The sequence below is a fragment of the Periplaneta americana genome, chromosome 12, assembly GCF_040183065.1.
Source record: "Periplaneta americana isolate PAMFEO1 chromosome 12, P.americana_PAMFEO1_priV1, whole genome shotgun sequence".
Taxonomy (NCBI): Eukaryota; Metazoa; Arthropoda; class Insecta; order Blattodea; family Blattidae; genus Periplaneta; species Periplaneta americana.
The window spans coordinates 171396499-171413099 of NC_091128.1; the positions used below are offsets into that span (position 1 = coordinate 171396499).

The window sequence follows — 16601 nt, forward strand, 5'->3', positions numbered from 1 at the left end:
TAATTAATTAATTAATTTTTTTTCAAAAGATATTTTTAAATGCTGACATGTGAAAAATGCATTATTACATAAAATTCAATGCACATTTATGGCCGTGTCAGCTTTTGTAATGCCATTTTTAAAGCTCTGGTGCAAAGGGGTTTTTAAATAACAATAAACTTTGATTGCAGTTTCCCATAACTTTGTTTTATTCCATACAGAAAGTTACATAGCTTCGGAACTATTAATGCTACATGCATAATGTTTGGTACACATTCTTTATGCTATTAGGAAACTTTTCTATGAAAAATAAATTTATTTTGTTGCATTTGAAAAGTATGCCTCCATATTTCTATAAAATAACTAAAATTCATTCTTAAAATTAATTTTTTATCTTAAAATTTTGAAAGCCAATATCAAAACTGCATTCCAGACATTTTAAACATGCTTTTATAAGTAAAATTCATAGAAATTTTGAATTGAGGGGCGTTTTCACAAAACTCGTTATCTACATTTTTTTCGATTTTGAGATTTTAGCGTATCCTTATGTTTTTGGATCAGGAGAATCCAATGGTGCTATCAGAATTAAGCTAAAGTTGGTAAGTATATCAGTAAATTGGTCTTGAAATAAAAGAGATTTTTCAAAACTCGGTATCTACAGTTGTGTATTTTAGAAAAGAGCTCTCTTGAAAAAAAAAAAAAACAAGATTTTGTAGATAACGAGTTTTGTGAAAATGCCCCTCAATTTATCATTAAACATGGCTCACATATAGACTATCCATCCATTTTAGTGGATTACTGTATCCTGTTATTTTATTTTATTTTTTTTTAATTTGGGTTACAATTTTCTTTTTCAAAAACTAATATCGAATTTAAATTGTTGCACCAATGATATTTTTAGATACAAAAAATGAAAATTATATATCAATTAGGAAAAATTTTCAAATTTCACCATCCTCTTCCCATGAATAAAAATGAAATTCTTTATTAGTGAGCTTTAGGCCGTTTCTATTCCAGTGAATGTAGCTCAACTATAAGGATCAGTAAGAAAATAATCTCACTGTACTCCAACACTTATTTGACAAATGTATGGAAATGACAACCAGCTCTGACAGTCATTCACCATTTCATATCAGTGAGGTTGTTTGCTTGCATTTGATAATAAATCAGCTGTTAATAGTTTGCTGTAACTACAATTTATTCTGAGATATTGTTGCCATAAAATCTGCCTAAAATCAATTTCTTTCACTACACATTGTACGTCTGTTCATTTATATTTTTTATGCTGTATAAGTTGAGGCATTTCATAGTCACTTCTCTCAAAAATGAACATGTATTAAAACTTAATGTAAAGAAAACACACATATTTATCTGAACAGAAATTTGCATGTAAAAAGTATCAATTACCACACTGAAAACAGTCTTGATGTATTAAATATTTTATTTCATTTAATGCATATAAGTCTAATTTCTAGGAACTTGAATTGTGTGAGTAATTTTGGGAACTGAGATATTCAGCAGCATACGGTGATGACGTTTTCGAGGAAGCAATTCCACGGAAACCCTGTATGTAGGCAACAGGCATCGAAGCCCAATCATACATACAGGCACTGCTTCCCTTCACGTCACATTACTGCATGCCACTGGAGATATTACATTTCTGGTATATTTATAACAAAAGCATGTCTATAATATAAAAAGAATACTTATGATGTCCCTTCATAATAGTAAAATTAATTATAGCTAAACATTTTCTACTGTAGATCCTACATCTAGCAAGTCTACAATTTTTATGATGTATACCATTAGTATTAATTGGCTATACGTATTGCAAAGTGATGTAATAAAAAGCAAAATGTAATATGGTATATAAAAATATAGTTATGTTAAGTATATCACAAATATATTATTGGATTCATTCATACATAATGTTCTGTCAAAGGGCAGGTCTTCTACTGCAAACCCAGCATTCTCCAATCTTTCCTATTTTCCGCCTTCCTCTTAGTCTCTGCATATGATATCTTAATGCCGTCTATCACCTGATATCTTCTTATGCCCGAACTTTTCTTTCTTCCAGTGCATCTATCAGTAGGCAGTTTCTTCTTAGCTAATGACCCAGCCAATTTCTTTTTCTCTTTCTGATCAGCAGGCTTCGAGACTTCGGACCCGATAGAGCAGTTCAGTGGGAAATCCGCATAACGGCGTACTGAGTATAGTGGTAAAGCGTACAGTGGGTGGGGGTACTGTAGAATGAATGACAACAAATACGCAAAGGAAAATGCTCTGGATTTGAAGGTTCTGACGAATCATTTGGTTTTCATACAAACTGTGTCTCAAACTATTACACGGTTAGAAAAGTCAGAGCAAGAGATGCCGGAAGCCCTCAAATTAATTTAGAAAATGATGCAGAGAATTAATGAGACATCAAGTACACCGGTTACTGAACGTGTAAAACAGAAGTGGAAATCAATTTTGTGTAAAAATAACGGATATGGGACATTGTCTAACAAACAGTAAAATTAGTGGACATGGAGTCACTCGAGAAAAAAGGACTGTCTCTTAGCGACTGCAATGATGTTAGGTTTTTTCGTTTTGCTCCTATCACGTCATGCGGCGTAGAGCGCAGCTTTCTACAGTACAAGATTTACATTTGAGACACTGAGAATGTATCTTGTAGTAGGTACATTGCAATTCGGTACTGTAACTCCACTTCCTAAAGACGACCGATAGGATAAATGAAAAAATTAAAATTGCTACATGCTTATTTCCATCATTAAAACTGTGTATAATTAAACACAAATGCTTATAAAAGACAGGAGAATAAATGCTTTTCACATTCTTTTGACATTGTCATTGTGTAATGTATATTTACTTTCAGAATGTACATATGTGTGTTTCCCCATTCTACCGTACTCCACTCTAAATAACAATGTTGTTACCTCAACACATCTCTATCTACCTGCAGCGAGTCAACAACCTATAGTGCATGCACAGTAAACTTATTGTATCGGGTCCAAAGTTTCGAAGCCTGCTGATCAGCTTCAGCAATATTTTTTCTTCATGCACTCTTTCTAGCACAGCTTCATTTCTTATTCTGTCCGTTCATTTCACACACTCCATTCTTTTCCGTCCATATTGTAAAACTCTTCTGTATATATTTCAACTAGATTGTGACTATAATAACATTAAGACTTTATAGTACTATTAAGATTTATTTTGACATGTTCCATATTCTAGCTGTGAAGCGATGTATGAATATCATGGAATGTAAATAAATACAATACAATAATATTCATCTTGAGTCTTGCGTACACTGCTTTTAACACTTTATTACAGAAGACTGATAAATGGGCAACTTACTAGTGTTATATATTTGAAGCGGTCAATGGAATAAGGACCGAAGTCCAAGTTTTGCCGAAAATGGTTTTTTGAGTGCAATCTATATATATAATTTGAACTGGTAATGGAAATTACGGGAAAACGGCTGAACGGATTTTAATAAATGGCCCCTCATTTTGAAGCTTGGAACCCAAAGTTTTTCGGAAAAGTAGTAGTTTTCAGTGAAATGTCAATTTTCCTACATAATTTTCCTATTTTCCAAAATCCATCTGTTGTCAGTTTTGAGAACTAGTTTTATTCAATCACGGCAGACTTGATTGAATTTCAGAACAAAACACACACTACAATAAACAATAGGCTATTACACGAAGGCCATGACCTGCAGGATTGCCGACATATTTAGAGCTCATTTCAATTTGTTATTAAAAACTGATTCTGCAGTGTATAATTTTCTAAGTACAGCTGTGTATTGGATATTCAAATCTACGAAACTTGAGGTGGTTTGATGACATTATTATCATTAGAAATTAAATTTTATTATAGTTAATATCATGATGCGTCTATTTTTCATAAATTGTACATAATATTGATGCTATAGTGATGATATGAAAGTGAAACGTTTTGAGGTTATGTAAGTAAATGTAGAGAATATCTTAATTTAGATCTTCATTTCTATAATTTACTGAGTGACTGCTATATATAACTACAAAACTTAAGATAATAATATTGTTATTAAAAATCAATAATTTTTATACTTATTAACCCAGTGGAGTTGGGTCTTTTTCATATACTTAATGACGGTGTAGTGTAGATATTGATATGTGTCATTGTCTTCAGTATTGGCTCGAGAGAGCGCAAAAATTACAGTTCCTAAGGAAAGATCAAAAGGTATTACTTACTGATAAAATAAGAGGCCTAGAAAATTTTGTAGTCTCCAGATCATTTCAGCAAGATCTCTTAGTACGATAAAATGAATTTACGCTCTACATTTCAAGTTCTACATGCAGCAGCTATACGAAAATGCTATTGTTCGAAAGCTAAGCAAACCTGACATTTTTTTAACTTTTGCCTACAATTCACAATGACCTGAAATACTGACACTACTACTGCTATCGTCCTGACATTGATACTTGCGTTTTCGCGTTGAAACTCAAAAAGTGAAGTTGGATAGGTTCAAGAAAAAGTATTTGGCCTAAAAAAATCCATTCAGAGGGAGTATGTTTCATTATCATGGAAGTAAATAACTATCAAAAAGGCAAGTATTCTTCATTGAAAATAAATGTGAAAAAATTTTATTTGAACGTCTAACGAACTTAGTTTGCAGCGGCATTTGCTGCACAAGCCACTAGTTTACTCTTAAAGGCAAGGCGCACATAATGCACTATTAAAATGACCAATATCCATGCCCGTTATTATATTACAGGGGCTTAAAAATTTCAATCCATGGAACAAGGTCCGATGTCCGGGACTTCGGACATTATTGTATTGGCTGAGCTACGAGTATGATTCGGAGAGTGTCTCATAGAGGCGCTGCAGGTGGAAAAGTGGATATCCCAAGTGAATGGATTGAACTTGTTAAACGTCACTTCCAAGTTGTTGAAATGACACACGCTGTTTTCAAAGGCTTTGATGGGTATTTCACATAGTTTTTCAAGAAAAGCGCATCTCAAGTGTTTCAGGTATCAAAATACAATATTTTCCCATATCATCATTTGCACAAACACCAGGTAGAGGTCGTAAAGTAATGAGCGGAATGGTCATGTCATGAGCAACTTCTGTCTCCTCAAGAATAACGTGACTCCCAACCTCAATGTACCACAGCTGTGTTACGGGCAGTTAAAAGTGCAAAGATACGTGATGTATCTATTCACTCGTTCATTCGTAGTGTTCTGCCCAAGGGCAGGTCTTTCACTGCAAACCCAGCATTCTCCAGTCTTTCCTATTTTCTGCCTTCCTCTTTGTCTCTTCATATCACCCATATATCTTAATGTCGTCTATCATCTGATATCTTCTTCTGTCCCAAACTCTTCTCCCGTTCACCATTCCTTCCAGAGCATCTTTCAGAAGGCAGTTTCTTCTCAACCAGTGAACCAGCCAATTAATTTTTCTCTTTCTGATCAGTTTCAGCATCATTCTTTCTTCACTCATTCTTTCCAACACAGCTTCGTTTCTTATTCTCTCTATCCATTTTACATGCTCCATCCTTTTCCATATCCAAATGCTTCTAGTCGCTTTTCTTGACTTCGTCGTCCATGTTTCTGCCCCATACAATGCTACACTCCACACAAAGCACTTAATTAGTCTCTTCCTTAGTTCTTTCTCCAGAGGTCCGCAGAAGATGCTCCTTTTTCCATAAAAAGCTTCCTTTGCCATTGCTATCCTCCTTTTGACTTGGCAGCAGCTCATGTTACTGCTTATAGTACACCCAAAGTATTTGAAGCTGTCCACTTGCTCTACTGCCTCATTTAGAATTCGCAAGTTCACCTTCTTTACTTTTCTTCATATGGCCATGGTCTTCGTCTTGTTAGCATTTATCTTCATCCCATACTGCTCACAGCTGTCATTTAGCTCCAGCAGCATATCCCTTAGCATCGTCTTCTCTTCTGTTAACAACGCCATATTATCAGCAAATCTTACACACTTTATTCTTTTTCCTCCTACTATCACTGCTCCCATTTATGTATCTAAACTCCTGAAATATCTATGAGAGAATGTACAACAGTACTGGCAGAGTATTAAGGGTGAGGAAGGTAGCAGAACTCAGAATGTTGGCAGTGACTGAGGACAGAAGGCAGTTGCTCATTACATTGAAATAGTTTCTTTATTATAAGTATTATTATTCATATTTGTGTCATATCCTTTTTTTTTTTCTAGACAATTAGCTCAAGTGATGTGTGTATTCTGAAAATACAACTCATTCAATAAATAAAATTCACTATTTCAGATTATTGTGCTTGTCTTTTACACTTGTGTAGTAAAACAATGTAATAAGGACCGAAGTCCACCACTTATCATCCTATTTATTACTCATACTATTAAATTCACACGTGAGTGTTCATTATCAGTCAGAGTGGTGCACTATGACCTACAACTGTGCAAATTTTTGTTAGTGTTGGTCTAATGATTTAGGAGATGTGATGTTTTTTTCGTCTCCTGAAAAATTTACTTCTCTGGACTTTGGTTCTTATTCAACTGACTGATTCATTTAAGCACGTGGGCTTACAGCCAACGAGTTAGAAAGAGAAGACTATAGAGTGGCCATGTTGTCCTGTACAGCGCTCTTTGCGGTGCCACCGCGAAACACGGCAGATCTGAGCTAAGCGCCCACCTTTGTAAAAATTCGTCTGCTTACAATGTTGTATAACGGAGGTAAGAAGTACGAAAAAACGAAGAAAAAACATGCCTGTTGTGCTGCATATAACTGCAATGTCAAAAGGAAAAAGACAACTGATATATCATATTTCATGTAAATTTTATGAAGTTAAGTCCATAGTTTTGTTAATTAGCAGCATTTTTTTTTCATGCATAAATGTGTAACAACGCCCGGCATAAACAAAATAAATGGTTCACTGGTAATGTACTTAAACTAAATACGGATAAAACCAATACAATTCCGTTTCAGACCCAGTGAAAAACAAATAGCAATACAATATTAAAACTGTATTTCGACACCGGCATCCTTTATTTCTGCTCCTTCTGTCCTTACTGCTTATACAAGAAGACGATGAGCTGTAGCTTATAAGAAGTAGGCCTATTTCGAAGACAAACGATTAATCAAATAAATGGTTCACTAGTAATAAAGTTAAACTAAATACGGATAAAACCGCTACAATTCCGTTTCAAACCTAGTAATAGCAATCAAATATTAAAATTGTATTTCGACACTCGCATCCAAAATAATGCAAAACTCTGGGGTAGGTCGTATTGTTGTTAGTATTTTGACTGGAAGGACATGAAAGAACATAATTGAGCACCCAGGTGCAATAATGGGGTAAGTATGAATATATTTCGTAACTACTTACCCCATTATTGTACGTGGGTGCTCAATTATACACTAATAATTATCTGTGGTGCCACAGCCCTTGAAAGGCTCAGACAGACCAGCCGGCTGTTGGCCTCACGTTCACATTTCGATAATAATTATACTTTACTGTAACAAAAAAACTGAAAGCGTGTTTTGTCATGTTTCACCCACGTTACAAGCTTGGAGGTAAAGGTTGTTTACTACAGATAGGGCCTACTTTCATTCTATATCTTATGGTATAGTAAATAGTTTGCAACGTGTAGAGACTGGAAAAACAATTTAATAAAATCATCCGAATCATACTCGTTCATTTTATAGGCAATCTTGCAGGTCGCATTTAAAAGAACCTAGGAATATTAACATTTTCTTCAGTATATTTGCTAGGACTTCTTGTCATACTACATGGCAATTTTGCTTAGGTTATTCTTTTAAGCATTCCTTCTAGGAATAGCTCAAGTGTTTTAAATTTAGCATACATAAGTTTAGATTAAGTTTCTAGCACGTATTTGACGAAATACTAGGTTTTTCCACTTCAGTTTAACTGATTTATGCAAACGAAATTAAGACAGCTGACGATTCTAATGTCAGTTATCACCACGCCCACTTTGTTTTGGGCGCATAAGTTCATTACCGACGGTCGTTCAATTTTCTTCAAACATGGCGGCGCAATGACCACTCTATATCTTTCTCTTTCTAACTCGTTGCTTACAGTTGTTTCGGTAAATAACCATCGTCAGAGCCTACTGGATCATAGCGTCATCTTGATATCGCTGCCTGTTGTTCTCAACACACAGATCAATTTCAGAACACACTCAATATTTAACTCCACATTACAACACACAAACACACCCATACAACAGGCAGCGATATCAAGATAACGATATGATCCAGTAGGCTCTGACAATGGTGTATATACTGAAACAACTGTAAGCCCACGTGCTTAAATATATAACACTAGTAAGTTGCCCATTTATCAATCTTCTACAATAGTATTGCATTTACGTTGGACCTGTAGGCAAAGATTGTGGTCAAACCTATACATTATTTATTTCCATAAAAATAAGTTTTGAAATGTGTCATATCATTTTCAGAGACACTGTAGTAAAGTTACTTTCCATGTATGAAGAGAGCAAGTCATTGGCCAAAAAACGACTGATCCTGCTGTAATGGGTTCACACCCTGTAACAGCTACCTATCTTGTAATGAGTTCTTGCTATCTTATGCATATACTAGTGTTTGAATTAGTACTATAAAGATAGTGCTCTGTATCTTTTGTAAATTTGACCTTAGGCTCCAATTTGTACAGGAGCCATCTTGCAATGTCACCAAACGGTGCTCTGTAACGTATCACGAACTTCTCATCCAGATATGGAGGGGCAGGAGGATGTCTGCTTAATAGATGCACTGTGAACATGGTGCGCCATTGTGGCCAAGATGTTAGACCGTAGAGACGAGCAGCCAGGTTCTGCACTCCAAACAAGCCTGGCACCTTATGAACCAAATATGGTGCTTTTTCAAGTATTTGCTGTGTGGGTTCTTGGCCTGCATTGTAATACCATTCTCGAGGATGGTAACGTCGATAGCTGTTCAACCACAGATCAAGAAATCTAGCATCTGGATGAGCCACTAAAACCTGAAAATTAAACAGCAAATAATAATAATTATAATAATATTGTACTAAGACTAGGTATATGATTATGTCTCGTGACCAGAATATTGTACGAAATGGAACTATAAAAATTGGAGATTTATCTTTTGAAGAGGTGTAAAAATTCAAATATCTTGGAGCAACAGTAACAAATATAAATGACACTCTGGAGGAAATTAAACGCAGAATAAATATGGGAAATGCCTGTTATTATTTGGTTGAGAAGCTTTTGTCATCTAGTCTGCTGTCAAAAAATCTGAAAGAATTTATGAAACAATTTCAAGGAAAAATTATTCCAGGGTCGGGTATTGATCCCGGGAGCCTTCGCTTAGTGCACGAACACTCTACCGACTGAGCTACCCCAGGAACTATACACAACACCGTCACAATTTTTCCTTTTATATCCACACAACTCACATGAGCTGACAAGACGCCAGAACTCAACTGTGAGTGTGCACACAAATACTGTGTGACTTTAAATTGTGGCTTTCTGTTAACGTACCTCCAGTAACGAATGTATTATACAAATCTGGCTTTCAGGTACCGGTACCCAGCCCCAGAACAATTTTCCTTGAAATTATTCAAACCTGCTTTACAGGGAGCTACTACCTGAAAGCCAGATGTGTATAATTTATAAAATAGTTATATTACCGGTTGTTCTGTATGGCTGTGAAACTTGGACTCTCACTTTGAGAGAGGAACAGAGATTGAGGGTGTTTGAGAATAAGGTTCTTAGGGAAATATTTGGGGCTAAGAGGGATGAAGTTACAGGAGAATGGAGAAAGTTACACAACGCAGAGCTGCACAGATTGTATTCTTCACCTCACATAATTAGGAACATTAAATCCAGACGTTTGAGGTGGGCAGGACATGTAGCATGTATGGGCGAATCCAGAAATGCATATAGAGTGTTAGTTGGGAGACCGGAGGGAAAAAGACCTTTGGGGAGGCCGAGACGTAGATAACAAGGTTATGGTGGAGGTTAAATAGATGGGTAGTTTAACCTTATTGTTATTGGGTAAACTATGAAAACAAAATAAATAAATATATCATACATCACCTGAGTCCCCATATATTCTCCATTCGGCCATCCCACCACCATTTCAAAATGACGGAAGCGGTCCAGTGAACGCAGCACCAACGTATCTGAGTCTATGTAGATTCCTCCGCATCCCATCAACACTTGAATTCTAGCCACATCTGTCGCATGGTATATGGAGCTCAACGGCTGTCCAAACACGTGTGTAGGTCTTGGCTGATACACCAGTTGCAGTGAGGTGTTTGGAAACGACATTTGCTGAAGAACAGTCCAGTAATAACCCCCGAATTTTTCGGCATCATTGTGGATGTACACGACCTCTGGTTGTTGAACCTGAATAAACCATCAGTAAATCCTGAAGAAGTATATTGTGACAGCGACGTGAGATTCGAACTCACGACCAGCGTCCCGCAAGAGAGAAGATCGCGCGGAGCACTTTGGGACGGCGCGCGGCGGAGAGGAGAGAGGGGGTGTATTACGTCAACGCGACGAGAGTGCGCGCGCATCTGGTGCTGGTAGAGAGGAGAGGGCTCTGGATTTTTCTGGAGTGCAATCTCTGAGACGCGTCGAACTTTCGAGGCTACGTCGCTGTGATTATAAAAGAAGAAATGCCAGCGAACTCGAGCAGTCATTCATGATTAGTTCAGTCAGTAAGCCAGTGAACAGAGCAAGCCAGTCTTGTGTACCGGAGTTTGACTCGAGTGTGCGTTCGCAACTGCGTCAGCATCCGAAGGCCTGAGTTCGAGTGCAGTGGACCGCACTTGGAGGGACCTGAGTTCGAGTGCAGTGGACCGCAGTTGGAGGGACCTGAGTTCGAGTACAGTGAACTGTCTCTGAAGGTCTGTGGTTCGAGATACTGTGAACTCGAGTGACTGAGATAGAAGAACTGTGAACTGAGAACTGATAGTTCTGATTTGTAAATAGTGCTTTGTAAATATTAGTTAAGATTAACAGTTCATTGTTGTTCGTACTAGTCCAAGTAAATTGTCACTGTCGTCGGTGGAGTGCTATAACGAATATTGTGTTGAGTGAAAATCCAATTGTTGACTAGAGCGTTTAAGGCGAATTGTAGAAAGGAATTATTATTGGAAGAATAAAATCCTATTGTTGAGTTTGAAATAAAGTTACAATATCTACCTATTCTGCATATAAAATTGGTACTTATACATTTATGTATCTATTAAAATCTAAATTTCCCGAAGTTAGTGATGCAAAACTGAAAGAATTTTTATAGAAGCACAAATTAATATTGAATGATTAAAGCTTTGAGAAACTGTTAAATCCACCAGAAAAAGTCAGCCTGGAAATCATTAAAAAAATATCTGTTGTTTTCTCGGAAATCACACAACAGAAAACTATTGTGAAACAGTGATCTTATGAATTCATACAAAGCAACATGTCTGGACTCCCACCTAAACTTCTTCCGAAAACTTTCTGGCTTACAGTGATGAACATGAAGAGCATTTTCATTAGCAAGATTTCTATGATGGAATGGAGTTACCAAGGCAACTAGAGTTCTAGTATGCTGACCGACCACAACTGGCCCATGAAGAGACATTCCAAAGGCAAAATATACCCAAAAATCATCATATAAAACTTTTTAAGTAAGCCAAAATGAGGTGTATATTTATCATTTAACATTATGTAAGCACTAATTCTGTAAAAACTTTAAACGTGTGTCGCAAAAAAAAAAAAACCTGCCTGATGGAAAAAATCTGAAAGCATATTTGAACTCAGCATGACAAATACACTTAGATTCAGTTAATTTAGTTCTTGTGAAAGAAAAAAAGTTTTATTTTGCCGGCCAGTGTTTTGCATAAATTTCAGCCTAGTAAACTGTTGTGTGAATCTCTTTCCCTTTGGTCTCACTCCCCACATTTCAGCCCCACTTTGATGGTTAATTCTCAAGCCAACAAAGTACCAGATGATAATGAAAACCGAAGGCATATCACCCAATGAACATTTGGTTACTATCCCTCCTGGAATAATGAAAGTATTTCGTACTGGTACTCATCTCTTTTGTCTCTCTTTAATTTTGAAAGTTTTCAACACAGAAGAAATAATATTGATATAAAATGCCTCCATAATTTATTAACAAGTTCTGTAAATAGTCATCTACTGTCCAGGATAGCAATACATGTACCAAGAGAGAACTGCAGGACCAGTAAAACATTTAATATAAACTATGCTAGGACATATTATAAGTATTCTGCACTTCTTAGAATCTGTTCCTTCTATAATAAACTGAGCAATATTGACATCTTTCAGGATAGAGCCACACTCTTGAGAGAAATAAATACCGATAGCTTTCAAAACACTCCATAAGTATTTTGCTAATAAATAGGTTTTAACTGGTTTGCATATTGTATTTTTGGTCTTCTTTCTTAAATTATTTCATATCAATTATCATTACTAACTCGCTCCTAATTCTGTTACATTGCTGATTTAACGTAGGTCTAGTCCCTCATCAGCTATTGTATTATTGTTATTAATCTGTGACTAGTTATTTGCATTTCATCACTTGCTCTATTACTTTAATATAATCTAAGTTTTCTTCATACTGTAAATACTTTTGTTTTTGTTTACCGAGATTTACATGTAATATTTGCTTGATATCTTTTGTTGAGTAGTATTGGATTGTAAATGTTTAAATTTAAGTTTAAATTACTATTATTATATATATATATATATATATATATATATATATATATATATATATATTTCTACTGTTTTCTTCACTTTACTCTGTAATTACATTGTTGAGTGGATTAAATAAATAAATTATTCTCTATTCCAAGGTATCATTCTATAAGTTAGGTCCCCACTGAATATGAGTTCTCTTGAATGCCTAATATTCTGTAATTTTGGATTCCAAAGGCTATTATTTATCAATTTTAGGATTCCTGTTTTGGTCTCAGTCTAAACAAAGAGATCTAGGTAGCCGAGTACAAGTAATATCTCAAAAGAACCAGTAGGAGTTATATTAATGGCTCCTGTTGTAGACACGCCAATCTTTGAATTTTCGTAAGAGAGATCTGACATGTTTTGTGTGCTGTCCAAGGTCACCAGACCAAAGCAGCATATGATACTAAGAGGACTGATCACAGCAGTACATCCAATGAACCCACTTAGGTGTCTCAGTCACCAAGATTTTTGAAAAGAGGGAACATAGTAAGTTATCATGGCAATCTTCACTGATACAAAACACAGAATCGTTACAGAAATTAGAGTCATTTCTTTCCCATTTTCTCACTTAAGGGGAGAAGGATTCAGAAACATCTGTTTGTCAGCATTCTTATCATGGGCGATTTTTAAACATCTTAGGCCTACAAATAAAATGAAATTTAATCAAATCTTCGATCCCGCTAGGCACCAAATATGGGACTGATGCCTGATTTGTGTTGCGCTATTTCATGATGAAATAAAACTGAGAGATGTTATGACTTTACAAATTTGCAATATCTGGAGAAATAAATAATTAAGCCAGTTTTCGTGAGGTTGAAGATCTGTGACAAGTTAAGTTTGGTTTGTTCAGGCTTTTGACACACATTGTATACGGTACCTATACATTTATTAACTCTAACATTTTTCCCAACTCTATTTTAAGTTCTAGCTGCCAACAAGAAAGCTGTTCACAATGTCACTAAAAACAATGTGAGCTATGGAAACTGTGTACTTTATTTGTGTAAAAAACATTTAGATATTAAATTTGTATGTGCTGGAGTATTTTGCTCAAAAAATAATGTAGAGTCACTGGAATGAAAAACTGATGTACATTTTTTTAAAGTAATGTAAAAATGTTTGGTGATAAAATTTAATTGAACAAAATTGCCCAGCCTTGTTAATCCAGGTCACAAAAAATATCTTGATAATGCTAGGGTTAATATTAAATTTGCTTTTATTCTGGATCTTTGTGGTCACCCTCATTGAGGGCAGATTATTATGTTAAAAAATAAAATCATGAATACAGAATACCAAAATATCAATTTGCCACTGCCCCTGTAAGATACCCAATCCGACTTTCTGTAGCCTATGTCTTGCATGTAAGCTACTGGTACGCTTCTTGATAGGTAAATAGATAGGAAGCGAGTTTTTGTAAGGTCTAGGATGATTAGTCACAGATTAGGTTTGGTTTATTTTGGCTTTTGGTATGCCTTGATTATACGCTTTTTGGTAGAGAGGTAGGGCTAGACAGATTTGCCCAGGCCCAGGGCCAAACAAAGGAGTGCTTTCCCATTTATCCTTAATTAATTTAAAATACCACAATCATGTGTACTAGTTAATTAATTAACTAGTGGACTTACTCGTGTTAATTATGTAAGATTTGTGCGAACTAGTATGTACTAGTACGTCCCTTTATTTTGAATCTTCGATCTCGCCACGCACCATACACGGGACTGACATTTGATTTGTGTTGCGTTATTTCATGATGAAATGAAACTGTGAGATGGTATAACTTTACAAATATACATATATCTCTGGAAATATAAATAAGAGCGTTTTCGTAACGTCGAGGATTAGTAACAGGTTAGGTTTCGTTTGTTCAGACTTTTGATAAACTTTGCAATATTACCTACGCTTTTTGGTAGAAAGGTACACAAATAAGATTTACCCTGGACCGAAGAAAGTCGAGTGCTTTCCCGCGTAGTGCAACATAATGGTGGTCTCACTAACATACGTGATAAATTCGTGTGAAAATGTCTGAGAAAAATCATTGGTCCGGTAGGCCTATATAAAAAAACGAAGGTATTTGGGGCGAGATAAATGGGTTTATAGTTTTCACAGTGATCACCTCTTGTCTTTAGCGTTGTGTGCTACAAAAGTTTGAGATTATTTACGCAAAAAATAGGAAAGATTGGAAAGCTGGGTTTGCAGTGAAATATCTGCCCTTGGGCAGAACAGAAGGTCAATGTTACTTATGTCGCCCACTATAGAGACAGGCCAATTTTACACATATTTAGTTAACTTGTTGCTTCTTTGACAGGTTAGGTTTGGTTAGTTTAGGTTTTTGTTATAGCCTACCTTGCATATACGATTATAGCGCAACATTGGCAGTGATAAAAGTTAAATATTCATTCAGTGGGCGTTGGATACTCTACATGAATTAATGAATTACAAATGATTTAAGCACGTTTTTCCCCCGTATGTTACGTAGGAATAACGGGATCGAAGATTCGCCTTATTTATTAATACACATTAGCCTATTTTCACTTCACATATTAACAAACTTAACCTTTAATGCTGATAGTATACTCAGGAATGGTATGAATTCCAATGAATTCTTGCCGAACAATATAAAATGCACTATATTAGGCACAATAAGGTCTGGAGATCCAGTCACATTGTCAAAGTTGTCAAATCCATGCTTTGTAGCAAAATAAACATTTTCTAACATCAAACGAAGCCAGATCAAACATATTAAAAATAACGTTACAACACAAAACACATATCGCCTCCTCATCCTAACCTTCGAAATAAATACTAATTTCCGGTAATTTAAAAATTACGTGATTAACATTTATGAGAATGTCTGTAGACTATGGATTACATAACATTTGACACTTGCACGGAGACACCACAGTCTAGTATATACAGTGACGAAGCTCAATACGTAGTAAATATGCATCCATAGATAGTTGCTAACCACTAGGGTCGCTAATATCGCCTCATTACAGACCACAATATCTGGTATAAGTATTCTTATACTGTATACAGACCTAGATCATACTGTACCTATACTATACTGTACTACTGTATTCTATGATCTAGGGCAGTGGTCGTCAGCACTCGCTGAAATGTGCAAAGGGTACGCGGTGCTGTCCCGTGTGCACTGTTGTGCAACAGGGAGAGATAGAGAGCATACCCGCTAGCAGCTACGGAGTGCATCCTAGTCAAGAGGAGTAGAATATTCTATTCTACTCCTCTTGATCCTAGTGTACTGCGTTTTCCGCGGGTAAGAGAGACTAGCCCCAGCGTGCTCTGTGCTGACGACCCCTGATCTAGGGTACAGACAATGCGAAACAGGACAAGTACCGGCACAGTCTATTGTTCCTAGCACCCTCACAACTCAAGCTTCGTGACTGTATAATATACTACTAGACTGTGGAGACACTACTGCGTTCCCTCACGTAGCGGAGGAAGGCGTGAAATGGCGACTGATCTCGGCAGTATGTCTCCCTCCACATAAATTCGTACACGTGTTCTTCGAGAATTCTGCTCTGGAGTATGTCGATGCGAGGTAAATATCGCTCCATCCGTGACCCGCAACAAGTCTATGGTCATGTGTGTGTACCCGGCCTGGTTGAGGTTATTGTACCCAGGCCATTCGTCCGTCCAAATCTCGGTGCCAGGAGGAACATGTTGTTGAATTACCGGTATCAATGCGAATCTGGCTTTCAGGTAGAAGCTCCCTGTGAAGGAAAAATTGTTTCGGAGCCGAGTTTCGATCCCGGGATCCTTCGCTTAGCGCACGAATGCTCTACCGGCTGAGCTACCCTAGGAACTATACACTACACCGTTACAATTCTCCCCTTATATCCACACAACTCAAATGGGCTGATAAGACGCCAGAA

General features: G+C 36.4%; 1 protein-coding gene across 1 annotated transcript; it reads right to left on the reverse strand.

Annotated features, from left to right (window-relative positions):
- Positions 1 to 668: 668 nt before the first annotated feature.
- On the reverse strand, positions 669 to 16195 carry LOC138711181 (uncharacterized). Its single transcript, XM_069842545.1, has 3 exons — positions 15263 to 16195; positions 10051 to 10362; positions 669 to 8975 (listed from the first exon to the last, which is right to left on the reverse strand). Exons 1-3 carry the CDS (start codon positions 15488 to 15490, stop codon positions 8556 to 8558), a joined length of 960 nt encoding a protein of 319 aa, XP_069698646.1. The 5' UTR covers positions 15491 to 16195; the 3' UTR covers positions 669 to 8555.
- Positions 16196 to 16601: the final 406 nt, after the last annotated feature.